This window comes from Hippocampus bargibanti, linkage group LG20 (genome assembly GCF_051943395.1).
Source record: "Hippocampus bargibanti isolate YZ-2025 linkage group LG20, ASM5194339v1, whole genome shotgun sequence".
In the NCBI taxonomy this organism is placed as follows: domain Eukaryota; kingdom Metazoa; phylum Chordata; class Actinopteri; order Syngnathiformes; family Syngnathidae; genus Hippocampus; species Hippocampus bargibanti.
The window spans coordinates 12,012,684-12,040,072 of NC_142753.1; the positions used below are offsets into that span (position 1 = coordinate 12,012,684).

The 27,389-nt window shown below is 45.2% G+C and overlaps 1 protein-coding gene across 2 annotated transcripts in view; it reads right to left on the reverse strand.

The window, feature by feature from the left end:
* jarid2b (jumonji and AT-rich interaction domain containing 2b) overlaps nt 1-27,389 on the reverse strand; it is a 62,034-nt gene that overhangs the window by 14,690 nt on the left and 19,955 nt on the right. Inside the window, exons 1-4 of one of the 2 annotated variants that reach the window (XM_089023374.1) lie at nt 25,732-26,286; nt 7,425-7,551; nt 3,892-4,018; nt 837-1,093 (exon numbers count right to left, since the gene is read on the reverse strand). In XM_089023374.1, the coding sequence (XP_088879500.1) occupies nt 837-1,093; nt 3,892-4,018; nt 7,425-7,551; nt 25,732-25,776 (556 nt within the window). In that variant the 5' untranslated portion in view covers nt 25,777-26,286. Of the gene's footprint in view, nt 1-836; nt 1,094-3,891; nt 4,019-7,424; nt 7,552-25,731; nt 26,287-27,389 lie in introns of those variants that run through there. The other variant, XM_089023373.1, reaches the window with a different exon arrangement.

Consider the following 27,389-nt stretch of genomic DNA (forward strand, 5'->3'; position numbering starts at 1 on the left):
CCCCAATTACTTGCAACCCCCGCAGGAAAACCACAACAACAACAGCTGCTTCTTTATCAGGGGGGGAAATAATCCCAACGGACGTTACGCACACGTAGCGACAACATTCAGATCGCTTTCAAAACATTTAGGTAGACACCGTCCGTTGCTTTTCTGCGCGAGAGGTAGTGACGTAAAATTGGTGGTGAAAATGCGCAAAGCTGAACAACAAACGAGCTGTTACGCTAGTGGGGGCGCGAGGGAATAGTCACGGCGGTCATTTTGGATTCGATTTAATGAATCTTGGTCAAGGACGTTTCCCAATGGCTGGGGGAATGGAACCGTCAACCTCCGGGCTGCGAAACAACCACTTTACCACTGAGCTAACGTTGAAGCGCTGAAGATGAAGTGCGATATAACAAAAGAGACGCTAACGGCGCCATCATCTTAGGCTGCTGTTGGTCATGTGACATCAACGAATCCCCCGAGCCTCGTAGCGTCTGAAGTTCGGGGGGTCCTGCTGACATTCTCCTGCGCCGTCACGCTAAGCTTCGATGGAGGAAATGTCACCTGAACGCCATGAATGGAGGTCAGGCGCATATATTGGCGTGCGCACACACTCAACTTGAGTCTATAAATTCTTGCTAGCAGCAGAGTGGAAATATCCCAGAGGGAATGAAAGCCTCATTTAAAGCAAGCATTCAATCCTCGGAATGCATAAATCCCCTACCGCGGCCTACGTTGGATTTATTTATACGTCATTTCCTTTTTATTCGTGCCATCTGACTAAGGATCAGGCTCACGTGCGCTGTAAATGGTTTGCATTCAGTCCAGTGGTAAAATGGCAGCCATCTTACCTCTTAGGCAGAGGAAGGTGAGGAAATCCTCCGTTTTGGGTTTTCGTCGCGACAGTTCCTGGATGGATGACGACAGGGACGTGGCGGCAAGCCACGGTGACAGCGATGAGGATGAGGCGGCGGCGGCGTTGGCGGCAGGAGGTGGCGGGCCGACCGGGCCCACGTTGAGGCCGGTGGGCTCGGCCACCTTGATGGGCGTAGTGCTGGGCGAGTTGGGCTGCGACTGCGCAAACTTCCTCTGCGCCTGAAGGCGAGGCCTGAGAGGGGATCAAAACAAGTGTGTGTGTGATTTAAATACAGATTTCAGCCATTTTGGTCTCTCAAGCCAGCACGGTGCTCAACTTCACATTGGTCTTCCTCCATTCCGCAATTTCCCCTTCACATCGACTCGCTACTACTTTTTTTTATTCAGTTTTTTTTTTATACAGGTAACATCCAATTTATGACCAGCGCGAGTTACACCACCCGCACTTACGACCACCACTTTTTTCTTTTAATTCTACAGCTGCCACCCCTACAGAATTTCTAAATTAATACATATATATAATATATCAAGCATCCAAAATGACACTAAAGGCCAACAAGTGGAGTGAACCAGTTTCCAGGAAAAAAAAAGGCATTGAGAATAAGGTACAGGTAGCAAGCTTCACAAGCAATAAAAAAAATCTAAATAAATAAAAAAGGCTGCGTTGCCTGGCAAACGTGTTCCGCCCTCTCAAGGAAAAAGACCACCTGGGCAAAAAGCCAGCATGCAGCGCTCGAGGAGAAAAGACGTCAGCCAGAGAGAAGGCTTCCCCGATTGGGGTTGACGGAGCTTGCCAGCCTTGTTCTTGTCTGACATCATCGATTCAAAAGAACTTTTATGGCAGTGGGGGAAAACAAACAAACAAACAAAAAAAAGCAAAGCGCAACCATCCTGCAATAACGCGGCGCAGTTAATGAGTAAAAATCTCAAGGCACGCGAGCGGCATCGTTATCGCGCCGTCAGCCCGACAGGAAATGAAAACAATTACGTTTCCCTTCAGTCGAGAAATTGAAGCAGATTGCAAACATGATGATGATGATGACAGCTAATGCTTGGCTCGTACATCGGCATTCCTCCGAGACTTTCTCTTTATTTACTTATGTACGTATTTGTTTTAAACTTATTCATTTATTTAATCATTTATTATTTTTTTATTTCATGTTTTTTTTTTACTTTATTTTTCTATTTTTTTTTTATTTTTTCTGTTTATTTTTTATGTATGTATTTTAAATTGGTATTTATTTATTTATGTATGTATGTCTTTATGTATGTATTTATTTGTTATGTGTTTGTTTTTGTGTATTTATTTTTTAATTTGTTTACATGTGTTTATTATTTATGTATTTATTTATTTGTTATGTATTTGTTGTTTTTGGATTTATTTTAGTATTAGTTTTGTGTTTATTATTTATGTATGTATTTTCTATATTTATTTATCAATGCATTGCTGTGTTTATTTATTTTTGTATTTGTCTTTATGTATCTATTTATGTATGTATTTATTTGTTATGTGTTTGTTTTTTTGTATTTATTTTTTTAATTTGTGTTTATTATTTATGTCTTCATTTATTTGTTGTGTCTTTGTTTTGTTGTATTTATTTTTGGATGTGTTTCTTATTTTGACAGGATCCGTTGGTGCCTGCTCGCTCGTCTTTGAGCAACTCTCAGCAGCGTGGCAAAGCAAACACGGCACGACTCTCAAAAGACTTGTAAACTTTGGCGTCTCCTGCCAAACCCAAAAAAAAAAAAAAAACCCTGACACTCCTTCGCACCTGTCCTTCTGCTTTGGCCGTCCCCTCTTTTGGGGAGGGACTTCCCTCCAAACAGTGATCCCTTCCCTTTTTTTAGGCCAAAGCCAGGTGCAACAAAAAAAAGCATGCTGGCGTAGTCTCAGTCTCAGCCTTCACGCCTTCTAAGAGGTCCGCTTGGCTCGCTCGCCGTTTCATTAGCATCAGATAGAAAGGCTTCTTTTTTTTTTTTCTTCTTCTTCATAGCGCCAGTCGCCGGCCGCCTCTTTATGCGTTCCAGTGAGACGACAATGAAAAGGCGGCGAGCAGGGTGGCCCCCGGCTGAACCCGACATGCCGCGCCAGCGTCAACAAGAGAAGGAAAGCGCAAAAGTCCAGATTGCACCTGACCGCAGGGAGCGCAAACCAAACCAAGACGCCGGCTGCCAATAGGAGCACACCGGGAGCGCACCTTCTCTTCCTCTTTTAGTCAATCACACATCTTCTGGAGTAACTATTGAATGAAAACTACACCCACGTGTTTTATAGCCATTTTACAAACAAACTCATTCACAAAACTCAAATGTATTTCAATTTAGTGCCATCCACTGTCTCAAAAATGTCCAAAATGACCCTCAGAATGGTCACTCTGACTGCTGCTATCTAGCTAGGCATAGCTAGCTAGCTTTCTATCTATTTGACTTACTTCTGGGTTGAGTGAACGCTGACGTGTGTGGCTGCCGCTGCTCACCCACAGAAAAACTGATCCTGTGACTGTAAAGTGACCTTGACAGTTTTGAAAGGCGCTTAGAAAAAAATATTATTATTATTATTAGTAGTAGTAGTAGTAGTAGTAGTAGTAGTAAGCTCTCAGTCATACAGGAGTGGTCCATCGATGAAAAGGTTTCTTGTGTGTAGGACGTTTTGCTTCTTATCCAAGAAGCTTCGTCAGCAAACTGAGAAGAAGCGAAACGTCCGATACCTTGAAAGAAGTACAGATGACGGCTGAAGAAACCTTTTCATCGCTATTATTATGATTATAATGGGCATCAGGAAAGCCTCAAGTGGCTTCTTCGTGTCTTCGCCTACGCGCGAGCTGGCATTTACAGTATCATGTGAGGGAAAAGAGGCAGGTGGTGCTGAATGGAGCTGCTCATTACTGAAGAACATCTGCTCCACGAAGAACAGCCTCCACGCCCCGCGAACAACCAGACCCCACCCTCTTCCCTGGCTCTGATGGGCTGTCAAGCGTGTGGAACAAAAACAACAACAGGCGCGCCTTAGTGGGCGTGCGAGCGTCTTACCTTTTCTTAGCCGGGCCGTCTTGGCAGAAGTCGCCGCCCTCGTCCGGGCGATCGGCGTGCAGCGAGTCGCCATCTTGTGGGCCGCCCATTGATCCGGAGCCATTGAGCTCCCCGTTGGCTAACGAGCCTGAAAATAAGGCCACAAGTTAGCAAAGACTTCCGGAAGTTAGCGATTAGCTCGGCCACACAGACAAGAGGCAGTTAAGTGAGCAAAGAGTTCCTCAAGTAAGCGATTAGCTAGGCCACACATTTAGCCCGTCGCTAGGTTACGGTGCTTTTTGGAAGGAAACGGTTAATAAAAATGGTGCCAATTCAAATAAATGGGACTTTTAAACCTTATAAATAGTTTCTTTCTTTTATAGCTTCACTGAAAAAGAATATAACAATTTGCTATTTATGAGCATGTTGTTTATGTTGTTATGTTGAGGTTTCTTCCAAATGTTAGATTGGATTTACCTTGATAATAATAATACATTTCATTTCTAAGCGCCTTTCAAAACTCTCAAGGTCATCTTACAGTCACTGGATGAGTTTTTCTGTGGGTGAGCAGCGGCAGCCACATGCGCCAGCGTTCACTCAACTTGGAATAAATCAAATAAATAATCAGCTAGCTAGATAGCTAATAGCTAATAATTTATTAGTGTCACAGTGGAGAGATTTACATTTCATGTAAATGAAATGTCAATTTCATGTACGTTTTTACATTCAAGAAAAATGATCCGCATCTTTAATCGATTGCAAATGTGTATGCTTTCCTCTTCAGAACTATTTGAATCCTATTCATAACTGGATGAGTAACAAGAAAGCATCTTCTCCCATTCTGAAGCCATTGTTTTGATTCTAGAGCAAGGGAAGACGTCCTGGCGTGACGTCACAAACAAGGGGGCGGGACCTTCTGAAATTCGCCATTTTCAGTGTCATTTTGGGACATTTTTATTGGTGTTTTTCATTTGACTCAAAATATCAGCCTGCGTGTTTTGGGTATTTTAGATGCTATCAAACGTTTTTCTGATGTCAGTTAGGAAACCAAAAAAATGGTGTCGCTTGTCCTTTAAATCAAAGGCAACAATTGGTAGGATGACTCATCCAAAGGAAAGAAATCAGCGGAAATTTACAAGACTCAAGCACGTTAAAAATGGAATCTTGAGTTTAATAAGCGGCTAAGCGCTTCTCACGCTGTCTCACACGAAGCTTGCGTGATTTAACAAGAGCATTCAAAGAAAGCGGGAGGCACTAAGCCAAGACCGAAACAGTCATCGCAAGAAAAAAAAAGGGTGAGGGAGGGTGAGGGAGGGTGAGGGAGAGGGGGTTTCGCCAGCAGGGAGATAATCAAGGCCTTTGCAAGTTGCCAATCACTCGGCGTCGTCCTGACAGCCGCTCAACGCTCGAGTGCTTTTGAGCTTTGCCATGCTGCTCCTTGATTCCATCTCATGAAAACAAAACAAAGACTCGCCGAGTGCGCCGAAAACCCCGAACGGCGCCGCCGAGCCCTTTCTTTTATGAGTGCCTTTCAAAACTCTCAAGCACACTTTACAGTCACAAGATACATTTTTCTGTAGGTAGCTAACTACCTAGTCAGCTATCCGTTAGCTAGCTGGCTAGGTAGTGAGCTACTAGATAGCCAGCTAGCTAGCTTTCTATCTCTTGATGACTGTGGGAAATGTGTGAAAAATTTGTGTTCCAATGTTCCCTTATTTCTGATACATATTCAACTCACCAATCATCTAATGGAGGCTGGCGACCAGTCACGACTTGAAAGCGAGCCAGGGTTCAATTTGGAAACGAGGAAGTCTTTGCACATTTTTGTAATCCCACGAGTCAAAAAGACAAGGCTAAAATTGGGAGCAGCGGCGGGATTGAGCTCATTAATTGCAGTTTGGGGGGAGCAACTGACGTCCCAGAAGAAGACAAACAAACAAGGCCCGCCTTCCTTCATTAGCCCCTTCCTTGCTTTACTCAAGACGCCTTTGACATGTTGCACATGAGCGCACGTGTGACGGGCAGCGCTGGTGATGTTACGGCGGGCGGCGAGGGATGGAGGAAGGCGTTAAACAAACAAAAGCCAAATTCTCCTGCCAGAAGGATGATTGAGGCTAAATTGGGGGTGGTGGGGGGGGGGGGGGGGGGGGGGGCGCGCCATGTGCAAAATGGCATCCTGACGCCTTTTGATTCCAATCAGATTTATGCGTGCTTAACTGAGCTTTTTGCCTCCTTACGTTTGCGTCTAATTCCCCAGAGATGTGCGTAGCGTAGCATCATTTGGTCCTCCGAGACATTAAAGCCATGATAATACGTGACGATAACGTTTATTCTTGACTTCCAGAAAGATGAGAAAGAGATACCTTGCTAGTTCACAGAGAGAGAGAGAACTAGCTGGCTAGCTAGCTTGCTGGCTCGTTAAAATTGAAACAGATAACTGGCTAAATAACCTTCCTGCACTCAAGTACATTATTAGTGAAAGAGAGACAAAGAGAGAGAGAGAACTAGCTAGCTAGCTTGCTAGCTCGTTAAAATTGAAACTGGTGGCTGACTAAATAACTTCCCTGCACTCAAGTACATCATTTGTGTGTAAGAGAGAGAGAGAGAGAGAGAGAGAGAGAGAGAGAGAGAGAGAGAGAGAGAGAGAGAGAGAGAGAGAGAGAGAGAGAGAGAGAGAGAGAGAGAGAGAGAGAGAGAGATAAAGCTGGCTAGCTAGCTAGCTCATTAAAATTGAAACTGATAGCTGGCTAAATAACTTTTCTGCACTCAAGTACATCATTTGTGTGTGTGAGAGAGACAGATATATATATATATATATATATATATATATATATATATATATATATATATATATATATAGAGAGAGAGAGAGAGAGAGAGAGAGAGAGAGAGAGAGCTAGCTATTGAGAGAAATTCCACTTCTAGCAGTTTCAATTTTAGCTAACTAGCTAATAGCTAGCTAAAAGAGAATTTCTTTCTCTAGCAAGCAAGAGAGAGACACAGAGGGATGGAAAGAGCGAGAAAACACCAAAGCGGGCGTAAGTAATCGGGAGCTAGCAGCGTTAAGCAGCGGCCTAGCAATTAGCTAGGCCGACATGTGGTAGTCATCAGGCTAATAAAGTTTGATACAATTCATCCCAAATGTTGCAACTTTTACGCCTCGTAAACGAAGTACGTTCAAATAAGTCCTTCGCCCCGTCAATGAAGGATGACGATGGGAATCTGGCAACCGGATCCGTTTTGTGGCGGAATGGAAAGCCGCTACGAGGAAGAAGTTGCTAACTGACGCAAGTCAAAGGCCACGCCATTGCAAAAATGCGACACATGAAATGTGGACCGATGACATTCTGTAAAACAGGAATGCCCTAATATGGTCAACTACCCACAATTCAATTGGTCAATTTGATCGTTACGGTGCCGTTGAACACCCTGAAAACCACCCGAGAAATAATGTTGGCGGGAGGTGTGCATAATTCCATCACCTGAAGATTGAAAGTCGGGGACAGTGTGTGTAAAGTGTGGGCGGAGCTAAAGGTTAAGCAGGAAGTTCTTACCGTTTTGGTTGCCACTGGCATGGCCGTCCAACTGACGTTTCTGCGCACTGCGAAACTCCTTGAGGGACAGGTACAGCACCTTTCGCATCAGACGCTCCTCCGACCAGGGGATCCCATCGCTGTCGTCCTGCCCAAAACAAAACAACAACAGTTCATACCGCGTAAACAAACACAGCGACAAGATGGCAATCATTGAAACCCAGAATTGACGTGATCAAAAGTCCTCGGTGACGACTTAAATTGGACAATTGAGCAGTTTCAGGAAGTAAAATGTATTCATCTACAGTCAAACCTCGGTTTTCAAAACTTTGGTTCTTGACCAATTCGGGGTTTTTAAGTCTTGGTTTACAGCTGAAAATTGGTTCTCGACCAAAGTGAGCGCACCTGAATGCATCACTTGACTCCCCTCTGCTTCCTTCGACGTCACTTCCTGGTGTCGCATCTTATTGTGACCGACGCACTCACCTCGTGTAGCGTTCCAATGTGAGCAGGCGTGTTTGTATCGTTCAATCACAATAAAAAAGTAGACATTGATTATAATGGGAAATGTCTTGGTTTTCCAACAGGTTTCTGGAACAGATTATGGTCGAAAGCCAAGGTTTGATTGTATCTGGTTAAATCATTGAGCAATATATTTCTTATGAAGAATAAAATAACGTTATTTGACAGAGAACTTGAAAGCATCGCCAAAAAAAGACGTTTGGACACGGGCTATCTCACGACGTCAAAACGTCGGATGTCAACGTCGCAGAGTGCCCGAGTCGCACAGCGCGCGGCGTCCGTCGCGAACGCGCTTCCTCGCCGCCTGCCCTAATTTGCTTCTGCATTATTCATTAATTGCGCTTTGTTGTCGCGGGTTCATTTCCTCAAGTCGTTAGTTTGACATCAAACAAGCTCAGACGACAGATTTCCCCCCATTAGGCTGTTTACCCTTACGTGTGGCGCCGCTTTTCCATCCACGCGTTCGCCTACAAATACGCGCAGCCTTGCTACAAGTCAACAATATTCTGGGGAATAATTGTCTACGTCAAATGTAAAGTGTCATTGAGAGTTTTGAAAGGCGCTTATAAATATAATATGAATTTAAAAAATACATTCCAAGTTAAAAAATTGATTATTTAAGCATGTAACATACAACATAGAAATATAACAAATAAATACAAAAAAATAAGACTCAGTGTGATAAAACTTCACATTTTAACATGGATTTGTTGTTCTAAAAAAAGCTTTTTCTGAAACAATTTAAAGCTGAGGGGGTTTTGGGAGCACTTCACAGCTGAATTTCACATTCAAGTTCACATGCGCATGTTTGTAGAGACGGGAGCTTTGCTAGCATAGCTGGCAGCCGCGACACACCCCGAGCGGCTCCCATCGGAGCTGCTGGAGTCTCGCTAATGAGCACCGGGAAGGTGTGTGTGCGCGGCGTATCTTTAATGTGCGCTGTCAAACCCCCGCCACTCCCACAATACACACAAACGTGTATAAAAAAACAAATCCCAAAAGGCACTCACTGAGCTAGCTTGCGTCTTTGTGCCAAATGAGACGTTTGGGCGAGTCAATGGTAAGAGTGCCATGTTTGGCACACACCAAGGATACTGGCACCACTTTTAAAATCGTTATTTCATCTATCAATTACAGTGACACCTCGGTTTACGAACGCTTTAGCTAACGAAATTTCACCTTACGAACATTAAATTCGCGAGAGCATAATCTCGGCATACAAATTATTTTTCAGGAAACACACAGAGCGCCACAATGGCTGGCGGTCTAGTTTTCGGCGGTCTAGTTTTCAGCGGAATAACACCAAACCACACGGCCGAACAGCGCCAGGGTAGCTGCCGGACTACTTTTCCACACCCCCTTTCTCTGAGTGCATATGTCGTTTGTCTTCAAGGATTTCTTATCAGGGATACTTTTGCTGTTATAGGACCGAAAAAGACCCCACCACAGGCTAGTGTTCAGCCGAAGAGAACACAAAACAAAATTACGGTCGAGCAGAAGAAGGAAGATCATCGAGAAACACGAAAGAGGTGTGCGTTTGTGTGACTGAGCGGCCCAGTACCAGTATGCTAAGTCAACCATTGCTACCATCCTTCGGAACAAAGAAGCTTTTAAAGGTGAGTGTATTGCTAAAGGTGTTTCCGTGTTGTCTCAGCAACGGTCTCAGGCAAGAGAAGAGGTTGAAAAACTGGTGTTAATTTGGACTTTAAGCGTCGTACAGGGATTCATAGTGTCATTCGTCATGATGAGACAGCCAGTTCTGACGATAAAGCTGCCAAAGCTTACAAGGGATTCTGCTAACGTCATCTCCGACGCTAGCGTAGCATTTCCTCGTGTTGATGTGTGTGTGTGTTTGTATTTCTGTGTGTGTATGTGAATACGCAAGCCGTCTAGGCTAAAAATAAAATCAGTGCCGTGCCGGGAATGAGGGCTCTGTGCCAACTATGCTAGCCCCCCCCCCCCCCCCACCCCCAATAGATTTTTCCACTTTGACTTGAGATGGCTTCAAAAAAAAAAAAGGCAAACGGAAGCAGAGGAAATGTAACAAACGGCAGGCTTCTTGTCGGGATGCTGAAACGCTTCCTTCGTAGCTCTTTACGATCCATGCGGCCCTGATGAGGGCGCATCGCTAGTTAGCGCTATGCCGTTAGCCGTCGTTTCGATTCCAAGGGTGTCACACCACCGGTTTTCTCGCTGGGGCGAATAAAAAAAAGATGGCAAAGAAGAAAAATGCCCACCCTTAGCAAAGCGGCGGTCGACAGGAAGGATTGAAGCAGGAAACGAAGCATAACCTTAGTTAACCTCCAGTCTTGACAGGAAGAGCCTGCGGGCTAACAGATCTGCTCACAGTGAGATTGGAAGCACGCTGGCTACATTTTGAGAAGGCAACTTTGCCTTGGGACTGTCTGACTGACTTGAGGTTTACATCTGGACTCGAGTTGGGCTCAGGATGCAAACAATCGGACCAAACTATTCCCAGGTGTTTTTTATTTTGGGGGGGGGGGGGTTGTGACTGTTAAACAAATGTCAGCGATGTTTGGATTGGATATGCCTTTATTAGTCTCACAGTGGAGAAATTTACATTTCACAGCAGCAAAGTGATGAAAGGAATGAAAGTAGAAAAACGAAATACATGAGCTGCTGGAAAGCAGTTTGATCGGACACTGTGGACCCAGAAAGATTGTCTTTACTGCTGGCAGGAGACGCAGCAATTCATGACAGACACCTGAATTCTGCAGCCCTCTGTCAAGCTATTTATTGAAAGTATATGCAAATTAAAGTGATACATTAGTAAAACATAGTTTTCTTGATTAGAAAACTATGTTTTACTAATATATCACTATAGACATTTTTAAAATTAGCAACTTAATATGAGAAAGCTAACAACGACACAAGCACCTTTCAAAACTCTCAGGGACATTTATCAGATGCTTTTTGGCCATTTATCTTTTGACAGGACAAACATCAGGAAAAGCGCGGTTTCTGGTACGAAGCTCGCCCGCCATTCCTCATAATGATCCACACGATCGCTTGTATATTGTGAGTGGCTCTGAGTAAGAAGGTTTTGTCAGTGTGTGTGCGTGTGTTATGAATTGCTTCTTTGTGTCCCCGCCAAAGCGAGTTGACCTCAAATGGTCTCGGCGAACTATCGAGTGACTGCGCCGGACGGTGCGGAGACCCCCGCGGCTCCAATACCGTGTCAAAACACGATTATTGTTACCGCTGTTTTGTGCGTAGAGAGGAAGGAGAGAGAACCGTGGCAGTCAGTCATCTCGTTTCCAGACGGCAGACGCACTTTTCGCCTTACACACACTTTCTGGGAACCGATTTAGTTTGTAAACTGACGTTTCACTGTCATAATGTGAGCGCAATCGTTGCGGATCATTTAAGCTAATTCTGTTTTCATTTCAGTAGGTTAATGAAGAGCTAATTATGCAAAAGGTGGTCCGGATGACCCCCAGCCCGCCCGCAAAATAAAGCCCTGCCGGGGTTCCTAGCTCGGGGGCAAGCAGGTGGACAGCCGGGGGGGTCAAAGACCCTTTTCAGGGACGGGCCTAAAAGCCACTCTTGCTCCAAAAGAACCTGCCAATCACATGCCCTGAAGTCTCCGGGGACACGTCCAGCAGCCCAAAGAGGACACCCCCGCCCTTCCACCCCTCGAAACAGAGCCAGATAAGAAGTCGAGAGGGGCCCTCTTTCAATGACGGTGGGGAAGGGGATCTGGGGGAGGTGATTTGGGATTGCTTTGAGTCACATGGTCCACATTCAACGGCATAAGATAGGCCTCTTACGCTTTTCTCAAAGCAAACGGTCGCGCGGGTATCGACGATACGCGCCCGCCTTCATCCGTCACCGCCCGACGTGGAAAAAATAAACAATCGCACGGCAGATCAATCACTGTCGGCTTAATGCCACGCACATCCCAGGCGGGACCAGTCCAAGATGGCAGCAGATATGCAAATGAGCACGTACAGTCGGCCTTCTCCAAACGAAAGAGGAATGAGGAACACAACTAAGGTGTGACCGGAAGCAAAACAGGAGAAGAAAGATTGGAACCGTAGAACAGGGAGGGAGCCACCATGACCAAGATGGACTTATTATGAGCATACCAGAAAAATAACAGCAATAAAAACAATGACATGTAAAAATAATCACTAATTTATCAAAGAAAAAGAGAGCGATGACAACCTTCAATAAATACATACATACATAAACAAATAAGTTAATAAATTGGAGATGACTAAAAAAGAAAAAGAAAAAGAACAAATGTAAAAAAACCAGAATGACTTCATCAAGTCGCTTTGAATAGAAGCATCCAGAAAGGCTCGCTAGCCGTCATCAACCACCAAAGAACGCGGCGGATTGTCCCAAGTGGTTCGCCATCATCGCCTTCTGGACCCTTCAATTAGCAACAATTTAAAGTCCTTTAAGATTTTCACATTTCCTCGCCGTCAAAGTGACTCACATAACCCGAGTCTGTTTTTTTTTCACGTTACCCACAACCCCCCTGTGGTGTCGACTGTGCCTCCGTGGGAAATTTTTATGACCGCCGCCTCGCCGCCAACACTGTTCTGAGTCAGCGAAACGTTGACTCATCGACTGTCAGCCCGCTTCTTAAAACATTGTCGTGTTGTGACTCCAGACATGCGGCCGGCAACTCGGAGGTGTTCCCCAGATTGGCGGAGTCTGTCGGGGCCCGAAACTAAACAGACTTTGGTTCGAGTCCGTCGTCGTTGGCTATTATTATTAGCGCCCCCCCTAGTGTTGTCATGACTCGGCGGGCTGAATGGAGCTGTAGCTGAATGACACAGAAGGGATTAATTCCTAAATGATATGGGTCTGGAGTTATCTGAGCTTGAAATGGGGACGGCTGTACAAAATACAATACATCCATATTGATTTCCATTTGATTTCCAGACGCCTCAATTTGATCCCGAAGGACTTCTTTAATCGATTGCAAACATGTCATGCTTTCCTCTTCAGAACTATTTGAATCTTATTCATAACTGGATGATTAACAAGGAAGCATCTTCTCCCAATCTGAAGCCATTGTGTTAATTGTCGAGCAAGGCAAGACGTCTTGGCGTGACGTCACCAACAAGGGGGCGGGACCATCGGAAACTCGCCATCTCTGAGGTCATTTTGGGACACTTTAAGAAGTCATTTTTATTGGTTTTGCATTTGACTAAAATATCATCCTGCGTGTTTTGGCTATTTTAGATGCTATCAAACGTTTTTCTGATGTCAGTTAGGAAACAAAAATATGGTGTCGGTTGTCCGTTAAGCCTTTCATTCACACCGTCAACCAGTTAATCTCTCCACTGTAGTACGTAACGCTCTCCCTGAAATAAAGTAAAAAAAATGATGTTATATTCTTGCTCGAAACAATAACAATCATTTTCTCCACTTCCAGATTTGATAAAGAGCCAATTTGGCCCGGGTGGTTTTAGGGACTCAATAAAATACGCGGTCCATAAATCCAGCGGCGGCGGATGCTTGAAAGCATTCTCCGACACCATTACAAAAGCTTTTTACGATGCTAGCCACATGGCCTCCATTTTATGCGGTGAGTCACCATTACCGCTCAGGTGAAGGCGTTAACTCGTTCTTCAGCCCGATTGGCCGCTTCTTGTTTGACGTTCACTGTTGACCCCTTCAGAAATTTATAACTTTGTCCTCTCGCTTGGAAAGATCGACTGCGCTTTTGCTGCAACTTTGCTTCTTTTAGTCAAATGTTGACGCTTGACTTGCCCTGCGACGATCGTTTATTGGCCACAAATCGACAGCACTTCAACCTTCGGAGCCAAAATCCTTGGCTTGACGCTTTCCACCCCTTGTCGGGTTACGAGTAGCGATTAATCATCGTAGGCGCCTCCTGCGCGGAAAAATGTTGCAAAACAATAAATAATCCATCAATCTTGATCTATGGCCCCTCTTTTATGTGGCGTTGACGTCGTGAGCGGGAGGGCAACCGAATCAATGGAGGTGGGAAACATGTTGACAACGGCGTTAGCTAAGGTGTTGTTTATGCACAGGCGGCGCGACATCACATCGACATTCTTCTGATGAACTGGAATTAGCAGACAAAGAAAGAAACGCAACAAGGATAGAATACAGTGATACGAACTTCATTGGTTCCCAGACAGTGTGAAACGCGAAAAGTGTGTATCCCAAAAAATGAATTTCCCATAGGAAACCATTAAAATGAGAATAATCCGTTCCCAGTTCCCCATAAAACATATTTTTCTAATTTTCATAGCCATGAAACTAGGTAAAATATAACTTATGCGGGTTATTTGTGGAGCCTGATTGATGGGAATTTTAACCTTGCGGTCTACAGTCTGCCTTTGAACTATCAACGTTGAAACGAGCCCAAATGTCACTGTTTTCTATCCATGTTCTCACTCTCTCTGTCGTCTGCCTGTCTCTTTAATGTTGAAACCACCTCCACCAATGACTCCAGCCGGCCCTCCAAAACTTTGCCAACTGCCACGAGACAAGTCAATTGGTATCGGAAGCAACCAAACGGCAAACAACTTCCAAGCAGACCCGGCGGGTGTGCTTGGAAGCGGGAGTACGGCGTTCGCATTGGAGACAGGTTAAGAGTCAGTGTCTGCACACCGGCGCAACGCCGCTACCAGCCACAACATCTGTTTCTTGGGGATCCTTCACCCTCGCTCCACCTTTTTTTCCACGCAAACATCTGTTCACGCTAGCTAGCTTCTATCTGCCATTCCACCTGGTTCTTCCTCCCCTCCTCCCACCACTCCGCTGTCGTCGTTTTCTTCATCTTTTTCTTGAAGCGACAGTCACTGAGCAGATAGACCACCACCGCCTTAGAATATTTTCCCTCTTTGTGCACCCCCGCAGCTTTCCCTCTTTTTACCCCCCCACACACACACACACACACTCCTAAGTGGTGGGTTTGTGCGGTGAAGGCAGCAGGGATTCATTAGACTTGCAAAGAGCCACAAAAACCACATGAGGAGAAAGCCAGGATGTTTGTGTTTTGTCCTGCCTTCCCACATACAACCTTGTTTTGCCACACTGTCAATCCCTAGCGTGTTCCCACTCCATGATGCTAATCTCATGAGAGTGGGATTCTGGAAACAAAAAAAAATGGAAGCACCGCAATCGGGTGGGTTAGCTTCGGACTGTTAGTCTTTCGCATCCAAATTTACAATCCGAGCGGTTTGACATGGCAAAAATTTGAAGTTAGTTAGCGAAATGGAACAGAGAGCTGAAAGAGTACGACAGCTAACAGCAACGTGCTATGCTTCTGGAGCTGTGCATGTTTACTTTCTTGCATGTTCATATTCATACGCTGTTGAATTTTGCGGTCTATACGCAAATATTGATCACATGCATCTTTTTTTTTGTCTCTGGGCATGAAAAAAATGATATCCTGTATAACATAATCACCGTGGAAATGATCGCTGTTTATTAAACATACGGTCCAGTGCTGCTACAGCAAAGCGGTCCCGCACCATCTCTGAAGAAACTGAGAAGACTTGCGTGCCAGGCATCCCAAAATTCTCCGTCATCTTACATTATTTTATAATCCCAAATGTTGCGCGGCGTTAGCATAGCAGTCGGATTTACATGGCCCCATGAGGAGAGCTAACGGTTTTAGTTGTTTTCAGGATTTTTTTTTTTTTGCCCCTCCCAGGTCGCGTTGTAACGACTCTCAGCCATTTCCCAATCTGTCGTATTGACGCCACCGCTAGCTAGCGGTGTTGCCTTACTGTACCGACTAGCTAGCTCATTTTTCTTCATTTGCATGAACGAGGGAGAGAAAGATGGTGTGCTCACAGGTGCGCAAAACGGGAGGGGCTACTCCATATGCAGGGCATGTTAAGATTTAACAGCGTGTCATTAACACATGCAAACCTTGCCGTTTGATCTGCTTTGAATGTGTACACGTGTTAAGATTTACTTCCGCGCACACCCAAATTCGATTACAGATCCGGTTTCATTTACCATTAGCTGTTCAGGCAAGGTGTGTGTGGGAAAGGGGGGGGGGGGGTATTTGAGTCTCTGCCAAGGTCCTCGCTCACGGATAGTCATCACGCAAATGCTACAAATAGTAGCATAGTCAAAAGAGGCGTCTATAAGATACGTAGAGGAGGCATTTTTTTAAATGGGAGCATTTTGATTGCTTCTATGCTAATTTTATTGATGCTATGCTAATTTTAAAAATCTGGGATCAGCGAGGAAACTGGGGTTTCCATTTGGGGAAATTGACATCTACTACAAAGTGTAATGTCCCACCCCCTTTTATTTTCTACTTTCAGGGAAGGGAGTAGGTGGGGTACACAAACCCACCCCTCACCCAACCGTCGGATTAGCCGTCAATCCAATCGGATTCACAACCAAGCCGCCAATCGTACGGCAACGCGGGGGGGGGGAGAGAAAGCACCTCGGATTGGCGGAGGAAGCCGGCTATGCCCTGACAACAGCGACCAACCGAGTGGAATTCCTTTTCTCGCTCACGCGTGCCCCCCCTCCTCCTCCCGAGCTGCCCAAAGTGTGCCGTTCTGTTCCAGTGTTGTCACCCCCGCCCCGCTAACCCCATACACACTCGTCATGTTTTTCCTCCCTCCCCCCTGCTGTCAGTTAAGCGCGGACGTTGTCACTCGCCATGACAGCGAGCAGGGTTCCGTGTGAAACTGGCAGAGTTCAGTCAAGTTCCCATTGAAAGCGCTATTTACACACACGAGCGGCCACAAACACGCACTTGCGCAAACACAAGCCCGTGTCGCACGCACACACGAGGCGCTCAGCTCGGGTTGAATGAGGTCTCGCCGCTGACCTACTTCTTCGTCGAACGCTGAGCTCACGCGACATGATGCCGCCGCAGCAACTGCTCAGGTTTTGTCGACTCAGGCTCCGAACGTCTCTGGGCCATTCACACAAGACCATAACCTCTCCAAAAAAAGAAGACCCCCTCCAACCATGTAAAACTGAAGTGTTTACAGCCTTCCACAAAGCAGCCATTTTGATAGTATGAAAAGAAACGGGGCGGGTTCTGTCTAAATGTTGGATCACCAGACACACTTTTGGGATTAGCATTAAATTGTCATGAATTCCCCTCTGTAATGCCCCTTTTACACAAACGCTGCGTGAATGACTCTCTTCGGCAGATTGTAATCGTGCTTTTCTTCAAAAGATGACCCTGCGTCTTGTGTCTTATATGTGATGTAATATTGAGCCAGAACAGGTCTCACAACTACTGTCAGTACCCACCGACTCCATTTTTACCGGTAGTACTGTGCAGAAAATACACCATTCATTGGGGGTGTGCCTTATACACCGAAAAATACGGAAACCTCTTTCACACAGAGACCCTGCAAAAATTACTACATCTGTACCAAGCGACAAGAGGAAAGAGCAGCAACTTTCACACGGCTTCGCGTGATCAGGTCAAGTATCTGTAAAGTCTTTAAGCTGACGCTATAAATGTTTGGATCGTGAAAGGGGTGTCCGATTTCAGTGGTTGTGGTCTCAGGTGATTCCCGTATTCACTACACTTTTTCCGTTGGATCAATATCGTGCCAGATTACAGTGCAGGCCAAGTTTACGGTTCATTTGCACTATGGCGCATGGGCGGGAAAAAGGTGAGCTTCTTGTGAAGGGTAAAGAATGAGAGGAGAGAGAGAGAGAGGTACTTCACCATCAAAATGTTAGGTGAATAAAAACTAGAGTACAAAAGAATAGAGGTGGGAGAGCCTCGAGATGAATCATCTTCCCCGAATCAACAACGCGATGAGTGACGTACGGGCTGCGCCATGATTCAACAGCCTACATTTTTTGTTTCGATTCGCATTGCAATAACATCGGCGTTTGGACGTAACCAGGAATTGCCGGACCACTGCTTGAAACCCTAACTCCAGACCCCAAACCATAATAAATGTAACAAGGGAGCCACCAAAAACCCAGATCAAAGTCTTGCGCTAACAAACAGAAGCTACACGACGGGAATATATTTTTTAACCATTATGGTAGTCAGAGCGTCTTTATGATTGACACGAGGAGAAATCCGGGGGACTAAGATGAGGCCAATTATCCTGCCATGTCAGCTGAGCTTTAGTGTGCATGTCAACATGACAGCGGCATTTGCTGCCAGCAAATCTCTGGTGTTAAACTTCCACTCCAGCGGCCTCTCGAAGACAAATCCGCTAGTCGAATATAAACAATGCACGTAAAAAAAACGCTTTTGTCTGATTAGGACGATGTGATATACCGCTATACCTCCTAGGACAGTGGTTCTTAATCTTGTTAGAGGCATCGAACCCCACCAGTTTCATATGCTCTTTCAGCGAACCCTTCTTCCAATGACTGTGCCTACGAACTGCAGTCTAACTGCGGGGTGAAACTCTGTGGCGGAGGATCCACCAAACCCCTGAGACTGACTCACCGAACCCCTAGGGTTCGATTGCACCCAAGTTAAGAACCACTGTCCTAGGATGTGTTGTTTAAAACGCTTTCCTTGAGAGCCAAACAAAAGAAAAGATTCCTTTCCGAGGCCCATTTTGACTGGTAATTAAATACCTGCAGCGACAATCCACTTTCCAAGCCTTTTAGAGCATTGAAGCTAATGAAAAAATAATAATAAAACTGAGCCCACCCCCTCTCGAGACAGCAAATCCGCTCCGGTAAACAGTGTGTTAGAAAGAGTTCACAGAGCCGGCGGTGGATACGTTTCAGACTGCCAAATGGGTGACAGGGGAGCTAAATGGTTGCGCTAAATCTCCGAAAACAACAATCATGGAAGGATAATGCCAGAGTATATACTAAAAGAAGATGTTTTCCAAGATTGTGTGCCTGGAAAACGTACACATTGTCTGTGTGAGCTGCCAGGGGGGGAAAGATAAGCCTCGGCCAACAACAGGCTGAGCCAGGGTAAAAATTTGAGCTGATAGAAGAAAACTCAGCAGGAAAGGGTTAAGCTTGGGGCTGGAGTCTTAATACACACTGGCAGGCAGATAAGATTAGCGGCTAGGCGACTGGACGCCAACACGGCGAACGAGAAAGACAGGAAGCGGCCGCGAGGGTTCTCCCGCTGATGCTAACACGTCAAGCTACGCCCTTACCAAGCCTAGCGTCGCTCCCCGCGGCTGTGAAAGAATAAAATAAAAAAAGGGAGCGTTTTATCTATCACGTGCGAAACTAAAAGTATCAATCCGTCTAACTGGTTTGCGATGAATGCCTCCTTTGGATTATGTAACTTTGATTCGATGACCGATTAACTGTTTGGAGGTTTAAACGTGACACTAGTTTCGTTTCACCGCACGACAAAAATCTGGGAGCTTATTTGATTATGTTTCAAATGTTTTCTTGATGCTCTGAAAAAACAATTGAGTGTGATTTGGCATTTCTGAAATTATGGCTCCTGCGCCATCGACAAATGTGGGCCAAGCCTCAATTCACATGATGTTACGCATGCCTAGTTTTGAAAGTCCTAGCATCTTGGGGTCGCCGCGGCGTTGCGCAATAGATGACCCAGACCTCAATTTGTTCCTGTGGCATTGGTCACGGCCTGCTGCGAACTCCAATTGGTCAATAGAAACTCCCATCCACGCTCACCAGGTGCACCGCATTCATTGAACGCCACCCCTGCCTCACCCCCAACCTCCTTTGCGCTAGCCTGAAAGCGCATTTCTCCACGTTTCGCCGTGTCCGACAATCTTAAGGCTTTTAAAACCCCGGCGTGTGCGCCGGTGTGACTGCAGATTACAGTGTTGCCGGAGAACGCTGTGAAACAAAGCCAGGGGCTTAGGCGAGAGGGGTGTGGGGTGTGTGGTGGTGGGGGGTTCCAATGCTTAGGGACTTGTAATGTAGGCTCGGGGAGTCCATTCCCTGGCACAATGCGGAGAAGAGGCAATTAAGGGAATGATTGTCACCTCTCAGCGCAGAGATAAAACCCTTATACCTCGGCGCCGCCGCCCCTTGCTGCTACTCACGTGTATTGTGCCAAGTCTGCAAAGAGGCGCCTGGTCGGGGAAGACAGACTCGCGGTATTACTTTTATTTTTGTTGTTTTAGCATTAGATATATTTTTTTTAAATACCCTACACAGATGGAATAAAATGTGATGTCAAGTGAGAAAATCGATACCAACGTTTTGCGACCTTCCGTTTGTGTTGGGACGCAGCTGTCTTGCGTTGTAATTGCTTGATAGTAACGACAACTGTAAGATTTTACGTTTTTTTTTTAATGTTTCTGATTGCCCAAAAAGCGACAGCTGTCCCGTGTCGTCCGCACATTGTCAGTTGTGACAAGCTAGCTGCTGTGGCTATTGTTTTGGTTCTGTACAACAGAAATGTGTGTTGGTTCCTTCAGATAGATAGCGAGAGAGTTAGATAGGTAGATAGCTATATAGCCAGATATTAGGTGGCTATCTAGCTATCTGAATAGGGAGCTAGATAAATAAACTTGATATCAAAAACTACATTTTCACCTGAACAACCCAAATAAGAGCGACAACTTCTCGAAAAACAGCCCAAATTTAGAATGCTAAAACTAGACTGTGGTGATCACAAACGAGTGAAATAACATTGATTAAGACGCTCTTTCCCACCAATGCCGAATTACAAACGTGAAAAAAAAAATATCTAAGCCTCCAGCGCTTATTAAAGAAAAATAACAATACATAAAAAAACGACTGTATCATCAAAAATTTACACCTTGGTGGCCTCCGTCGCTGTAATCAAATGCGCCGTTTGCACTTCATTAAATTGCTTAACGTGTCATCGCGCAGGCTCCGCCGGATTTAGTGCGAGCGCTAATGAATGCATCGCGAGTTACGTGGTAGCCGTATTGTCAAAAGCGATCATCAGCGTTCGTCTCTCGGCTTTGAGATAAACCAAAGAACAGGACAAACAATGACAAATGATTTGTGTTTGAGCAACAGCGTTTCTTTACGCTGGCTAATTTAATGAGTCGTCAATCTGTTAGCAGTTTTAGCTTCAGAGAAAACAATGATAGGAAACAGAGGGCAAATTTACTACAGGAAACCCGCACCGGACCACCGCCCCCCCCCTCTCTTTCAAGACCGTATTTTCCCACTTCGCATCACTTGTGTGACTCACACGCAACGACGCTTGAGATTTCCGCAAACGACCAGACGCGGTCGAATCCACTAGAAACCAAAACCGTCTAGCAGCTCAACACTTTCAACACAGCGTCACACCAAAAGCACGATTATACAATTTTATCCGCATGCGCTAGTCCTCAAGCATCACAGATTGCCATTTGATGGAAGGTTCCAGGTTTTAGCGATTGTACATGAGCCGCAGGAACAAGAACAAGTCCAGATGGTCAGATGAAATGAGCGCTGCGTCATTTTGCGCCGCTTCAACTTGGAGCGGCTTCCCGTTCTTATTTGGCAGAACAAAAGTAAGACAATTAGAATGGCACTCAGTAGTCCAGCAAGAAATGCGACCACGTCAAACTTGGACTCGACCGAGCTCCGAATACGAAGGCCTTGATGAAAAGATCTTCGTGCAGACACACAAAACGTATTGACGATGAGCTATTTTTTTGTTTTGGGAAGAGGACGAATGACTACCCAAACAAACCACAGAAGTCATTGATGCCAGAAACTACAGTGGGACCTTGGCTTACGAACTTTTCGGTTTACGAACGTTACATTGATGAAAATTTTACCTTGGCATACGAACTATTTTTCGGGATGCACAAGTCATCTGTACACTTGATGCAAAAAGCTATCAACCCAGCTAAACAGATCACAATTGATGAAGAACGTGATACAATTATCACAGAGAAAGCACCTACAAGGGATCATTCCTCAAGATGGTGAAAGAAGGTCATGTTCCTCATCAAGTGTTTAATGCTGATGAAACCGGCCACTCCATTCCATCAAGCCATCAACGACCATCGCAAAGGTAAATAAAACGACTTTATTACACAGTACAGTTCATTTCTTTAATTACAATACCATAGCACATTTATTATACATAAAACAAGGTATATTTTGTGTAGTTTTAAGGCTTATTTAGTTGAAATTTATGTTTTATCGGGACCTGGGAACGGATTGTTCTCATTTTAATGGTTTCCTATGGGAAATTAATTTTTGGGATACACACTTTTCACCTTACACACTCTGTCTGGGAACCAATGAAGTTCGTAAGCCAAGGTCCCATTGTACTGTGAAATTCATGAGCAGCTGACAAATGGGGATGGATGGTGGAAAATTCATGACATGAAGCTCCGCGAAAAAAAAAAAATCAATGTACATATATGGAAGGAACATGTGCGCTGCCGAGTCCATCAAAACATATGGCAAAGATGCTAACTCCTCGCCTTTCGCCGGCTCTGCGGGGAACATAAACACGAGTGCGGGCCAGTTAAGTAAACAGGCAATAAAGCAACGCTACGCTTTTGATTTGCGACGGTCGCCATGGATACAAAGGGGGGGGGGGGTGTACGGGTGTTGGCCCTTCAATACACACACCCTTTCAGCCATGTTGCGCACACGTGAGCATTTGCATTGAAACATAAGATTCAATGAAGCGCGGCGAGGCTCGGGCACGGCAGAAAAGAAAACAACTGTGTGACCCACGAGCCCACGTTGAGAGGCCCCCACATTTCATTTTTGGACGGGCCCACAAGGGGAGAGAGAAAGAGAAGGAGGGGTCCAGGGGGGGGGGCGGGGGGGGGGCCTTTTGCAACTCGTCACTGTGCGGGCCTGCTTACTCGATTTTGGCCATCCTCCTCCTCTTCATCATCATCATCATCATCATCGGAGGTGGTGCGCCTGATGAAACAAACCCTGACAGCCTCTTTACATTTGCAAAGACCCCCGCAGCAGCTGTGCTCGTCCCACACTCACTCGCACATATAAAACATTGGGAGGCTCCAGCTGGGGCCTTCAGGAAGGAGCAGGCCTCGCTCGCAGCGGCGGCAACAACAAAAAAGCTAGCAAACAACAAGAAAAAAACCCTAAAGATGAGCATCGGAAAGGCCTCGTGACTGTCGCCACTCCTCCATCTCAATCGAAGTAGCGTCGCAACATTGACGCGTTAATATCTCATGAGACTTTAGCCACTGGTCAGGATTCCCATTGTTGCTTTTGAAAGCAACACCCAGCAGAATCCAGGAAGATGTGGGCAAATCTCATGAGCATCTCAAGCACTTTCCACTTTCACCAAAAGGATATTATTGTGCGCAAATGGCAACGTTATCTGACGCCACGTGACAATAACCTGCAAACGGGAGTTCAGAACATTTAGAAACAGCCTTCTGATAACTAATTAAAACTACTTTTATATTCAGAATATCCACGCGGTCGAGGAATATGAGCTGTGAACTCATCAGGATTTCCTCCAGAGGACAAAATAATAGCATTTTTTTTCCCAGTGGATCATCTTTTGCCTGCTTCGCTTTTATTACGCTTAATCAATGATTTCATTACGAATGAAGACGCTATGTCTTATTGGGGTCCGGAGGGTGGGGGGGGGGGGGCTCATGTTTGGGGGTGAAATGGTTAAGCCGAGCACGCATAATTGTCTTACGCTAATTAAGGGAGGGCACCGGGGGATCAGTAAGACCCGGCTTGAAAACTGGAGTTTGTAGGTTGAAGGGGGGGGGGGGGTCAGGGTTGTCTTTGCAGGTTTGGCACAAATGTCGACTTGCCGACTGCAAGCAGCTGCTGATAAATGTAAGACAGATGTGGAATCTCCGCGTGCTAGCGGCGGAAAAAAGGCCGCAGACACAATCACGGTACCCCAGACCGTTTCAGGATGAAGTCCTCTACACCACTTCTGCATGGCAATATTCGTTTATTACTTTGGAGACCATGCACATTTGTAAACACAAGGTTTGTTTTAAAATTAAAATCCAAATCTAGCAATATCTCTTCTCTTCTTCTACCACTTTCCAAAGAGAGGAAATTGTCGTTTGTTTGTCATGCTAGTTAGCTACTTAGCAGATCACCCAATTGTAAGAAAATGTGTGAGTTAATATAAGCAATGATATCTACCACATTATGCCCGCTTCTTTGGGTTTAATGTCGTGATCTCTGTCTGGAAGAGACTAATGACGAATGTTTTACCTGGCGGTGGACTGCGACCTTGACTGGTTTTTGTGTAAAAAAAGTAATATTTTGATTTTGTGGCTGACAAAATATGGTTTCAAACAATGATTTTTGGCATCCTGGATTCTGCGCCAACCAATCACCTGTAGGCTGTAAAAAATATATTTTTAAACGGAATTTTGCAGGATCTCTGGAAGAAAAGATGAATGATGCTTCTCTGCTTATGGTCTCTAAATGTGCGAAAGGGGCACAACCAAAAATATCTTTTTTTAATGGGAATTTTGCAGGATCTCTGGAAAAAAAGACTAATGATGCCTCTTCATGTGTGAAAGGGGCACAAGCACAAAGCACATTGCCACAATTCTGATGGATCTCAGGGTGAAACTCACATTTATCATTCATTTCCATCAATTGGATAGGACATTGTGCAGCTGGGATTTGAGTAAAATAAGAAAGCTGACAGATGCGAGGTGATCTCAGAGCGATGACACAGGATCTGTATTAAAGAGACTCACTTGTAATACAAGTTTACCCATTTCAACAACGCTGCATATATTTTATGAGTAAATATGTTTTGAACACTAACGTTTTCTGCCCCCCCCCCCCAAAAAAAAAAAAAAAGCGAGTACCTGAACGCAGCACCGCCGACAACGCGCGAGTACGTGCAGCAAACTTTAAATGGCCAGACGAAGCGAGGGACAAAGCGACAACAACTTCAACACTTAACGGGACGTTCTAACACTTCACGACAGCCCCCACTCCCCCAAAAACATTCTCACAACTCTTGCTAACTGAGTGAAATATACACGGCCCTTTCACCGGCGGCGTTAAACGCGAGGAGAAAATGGTCGCTTCTCGTCACGTACACCAGCCCCACACGCGCCCCCTGCAATGCGAGTCATTTAAACGAGTCGGTTAACAAAACAAAACAAAACATATTTGACGTTTCTAAAGTCACCATTTGGTTGTATTGTTTAGGGTGGGGGATGACGCTAGTAGGCTAACCGCGCAAGGTTTTGCTTCCACGTTAGCTAGCTAGCAGAAGGTCACGCCAATACCTGCCAATGGAAAAGGGGCTAGCAAAGTGGGATAACTCGTGTATACGACCCCCACCACTCCAAGGAAAACACGTTTGAGTGGGGGTAAAATTCAAGATGGGGGAAAAAAATGCTGATTTCGCGTGACCCCCTTTCCCTTTCCTCGTTCACTTCGACGAGGAAGGAGCTGATTAAAGGGACCACAGACGACAACACACTCGCGTGGAGTTAAAACACGCTCCCGAGGAATTAAAGGGCTCCAAAGCCGGTGTTATTATTCATCAACACCCCAAAAAAGTGAGATAAGACGAAGAGACCGCTTGGTGGGCTGAGAGCCATCGACGACTGCCCCTCGCGCCCCCTCCCCACATTGAAATGCGATCTCACAAAAAGCCATTTTGCCTCCAAATTAAAGCCACGTTGTGTCCATTTAACACCATTCAACCCAATTAGCACAAAAGTGGAAACAATGATGCCAGGCACGGTCGCGGAAGCAGCAAGCACGGCGATAAAAAGGTGTCCACAAAAGCCCCCAAAAGAGGACTAAAAATTGAGGAATGCTGGAGTTTGATGTCAAATTTAGGGTTTAAAGCATGTTTTGGAAAGGCACAATGTGCCTACTGGGAGCTTCGCCCCCCCGAGCCCCCAGTTCTTATCCCCCACCCCTCAAATGAAAGTTGAAACATTTAAAGCAAGAAACTTGGTGTACTTACGTATTTCTTCTGAATAATATTCCTTTTGGGTCGTTCTTTGCTCATTATGCACGCTCTCCCCCCACACTCCCAAAAGAGGGAAAACTAGAAACGAGAAGGTGGCCACATGAATATCTCCCCTCAACCCCCACGAGGAGCACCAGCGAATTTAAATCCCCGAAGAGGAGCGAGAGAGAAAAAAAATCCTTTAAAAAGAACCCTTCCTTCGGTCGCCGTTTATCCTTCAAAGTTGGTTAAAAAGCGGCCAAATATTCCTCGACGACGGAGCGAAGCCGAGCTCACTCGGGAGTAGCATAGCCCAAACAATCGCGACATAACAATAAGTTCCGTTCGGCTGCTCAGGCTCGGATTCCGGTTCTTCTTTCAACATCGTCCGCCAACGCCGCTCGTGAGGCGTTCATAGCCCTCCTCCGGGGGACAATAAATAGAGTGAATTTTAAAAAAGACTACTATAAAAATATGAAAAAAACAAACAAAATACGCGTCGTGTATTCCCTCTCGCCGGAGCTCGGTGGCCGAGGTGGTTGCCAGAGCGTCTCCAGCAGCACTGGCGAGTCCAGTCCGAGCAGCTTCTTTCTTCGCAGGCGTCAGCCTATCACGACACGCGGAGGAGCAGCGGTAACTTTAAATGCGCCTCTGAGGCGGCCCCCCACGCAAAAAGAGCCCCCCGTGGAGGTCTTTATCTGTCCATGTGTGGCTTTACGATAGGTGACCGCAACACGTGGGATTCGAAAGAGAGTTTGAACGACATAAAAGCCAAATGAAGACTTTTTAAAATGGAAAACAGGAATATGGGACAATTGAACGCCCCTTTTACCGAGTGATGGTGCGTTCCACATACCTCGGAAATCTGAGGGAAATAAATACGATGGAAGCTCAAAGAATTCAGAGTTGGTACTGTACATCAAAGCTCGAAGAGCAAGAAAGAAAAATTTTACACTACGTGTCACATTCTGGAGATCTTTACCAAAATTAAACAGAAATTGAGATTTGTAGTTTTTTAAAGTTATTTTTAACGCCATCAAACAGAAATGAAAAAAGATGCAAGAACTTTAGAAAATCAGAGAAAATTGAACAACCCCGGAAGTAAAATATTTCACGATGCTTTCGATAAACCTCCGAAATTTGAAACTTATACAAACTGTGAATGTAGGCAATTCATAAGTGAGTTATAATTCACAATGACCACAGTGTAGTTATCATGTAAAAGTAACATTTAATTGTAGCATGATAAGAGAAAGCTGATTGGCTGCAGGAATGTCACCAGATTATTGGAATTAAAACGAAAATTATTTTCACTAAACAGTGTGTTGCTTTGTGTAAGCGAGTTCGGTGCTCCTTTGGACTATAGCCAGGCATCACTAGTCGAACATGAAAATACGATTTGCTCATATATTACAAATAGCACGTGTGTGAATGCTTTTCTCCAAAAACTATGAAACACAATCAGATTGGAGGCTTAAAAAGTTGAGGAAGAAACAAAAGGAACAAAACAATAAGCGTCAGAGGCTTTTCAGAGTTTATACAAATTGGGTCCCAACCCCCACTCTCTACTCTACTCTGTACCAACCCCCCTCTGCATTGTTTCTTCGCAGGAAACTGCAAGGTTCAGCTCTTAAAAATAAAGTCAGGCCGGTGCTCTCATGCTAATCTTGCTA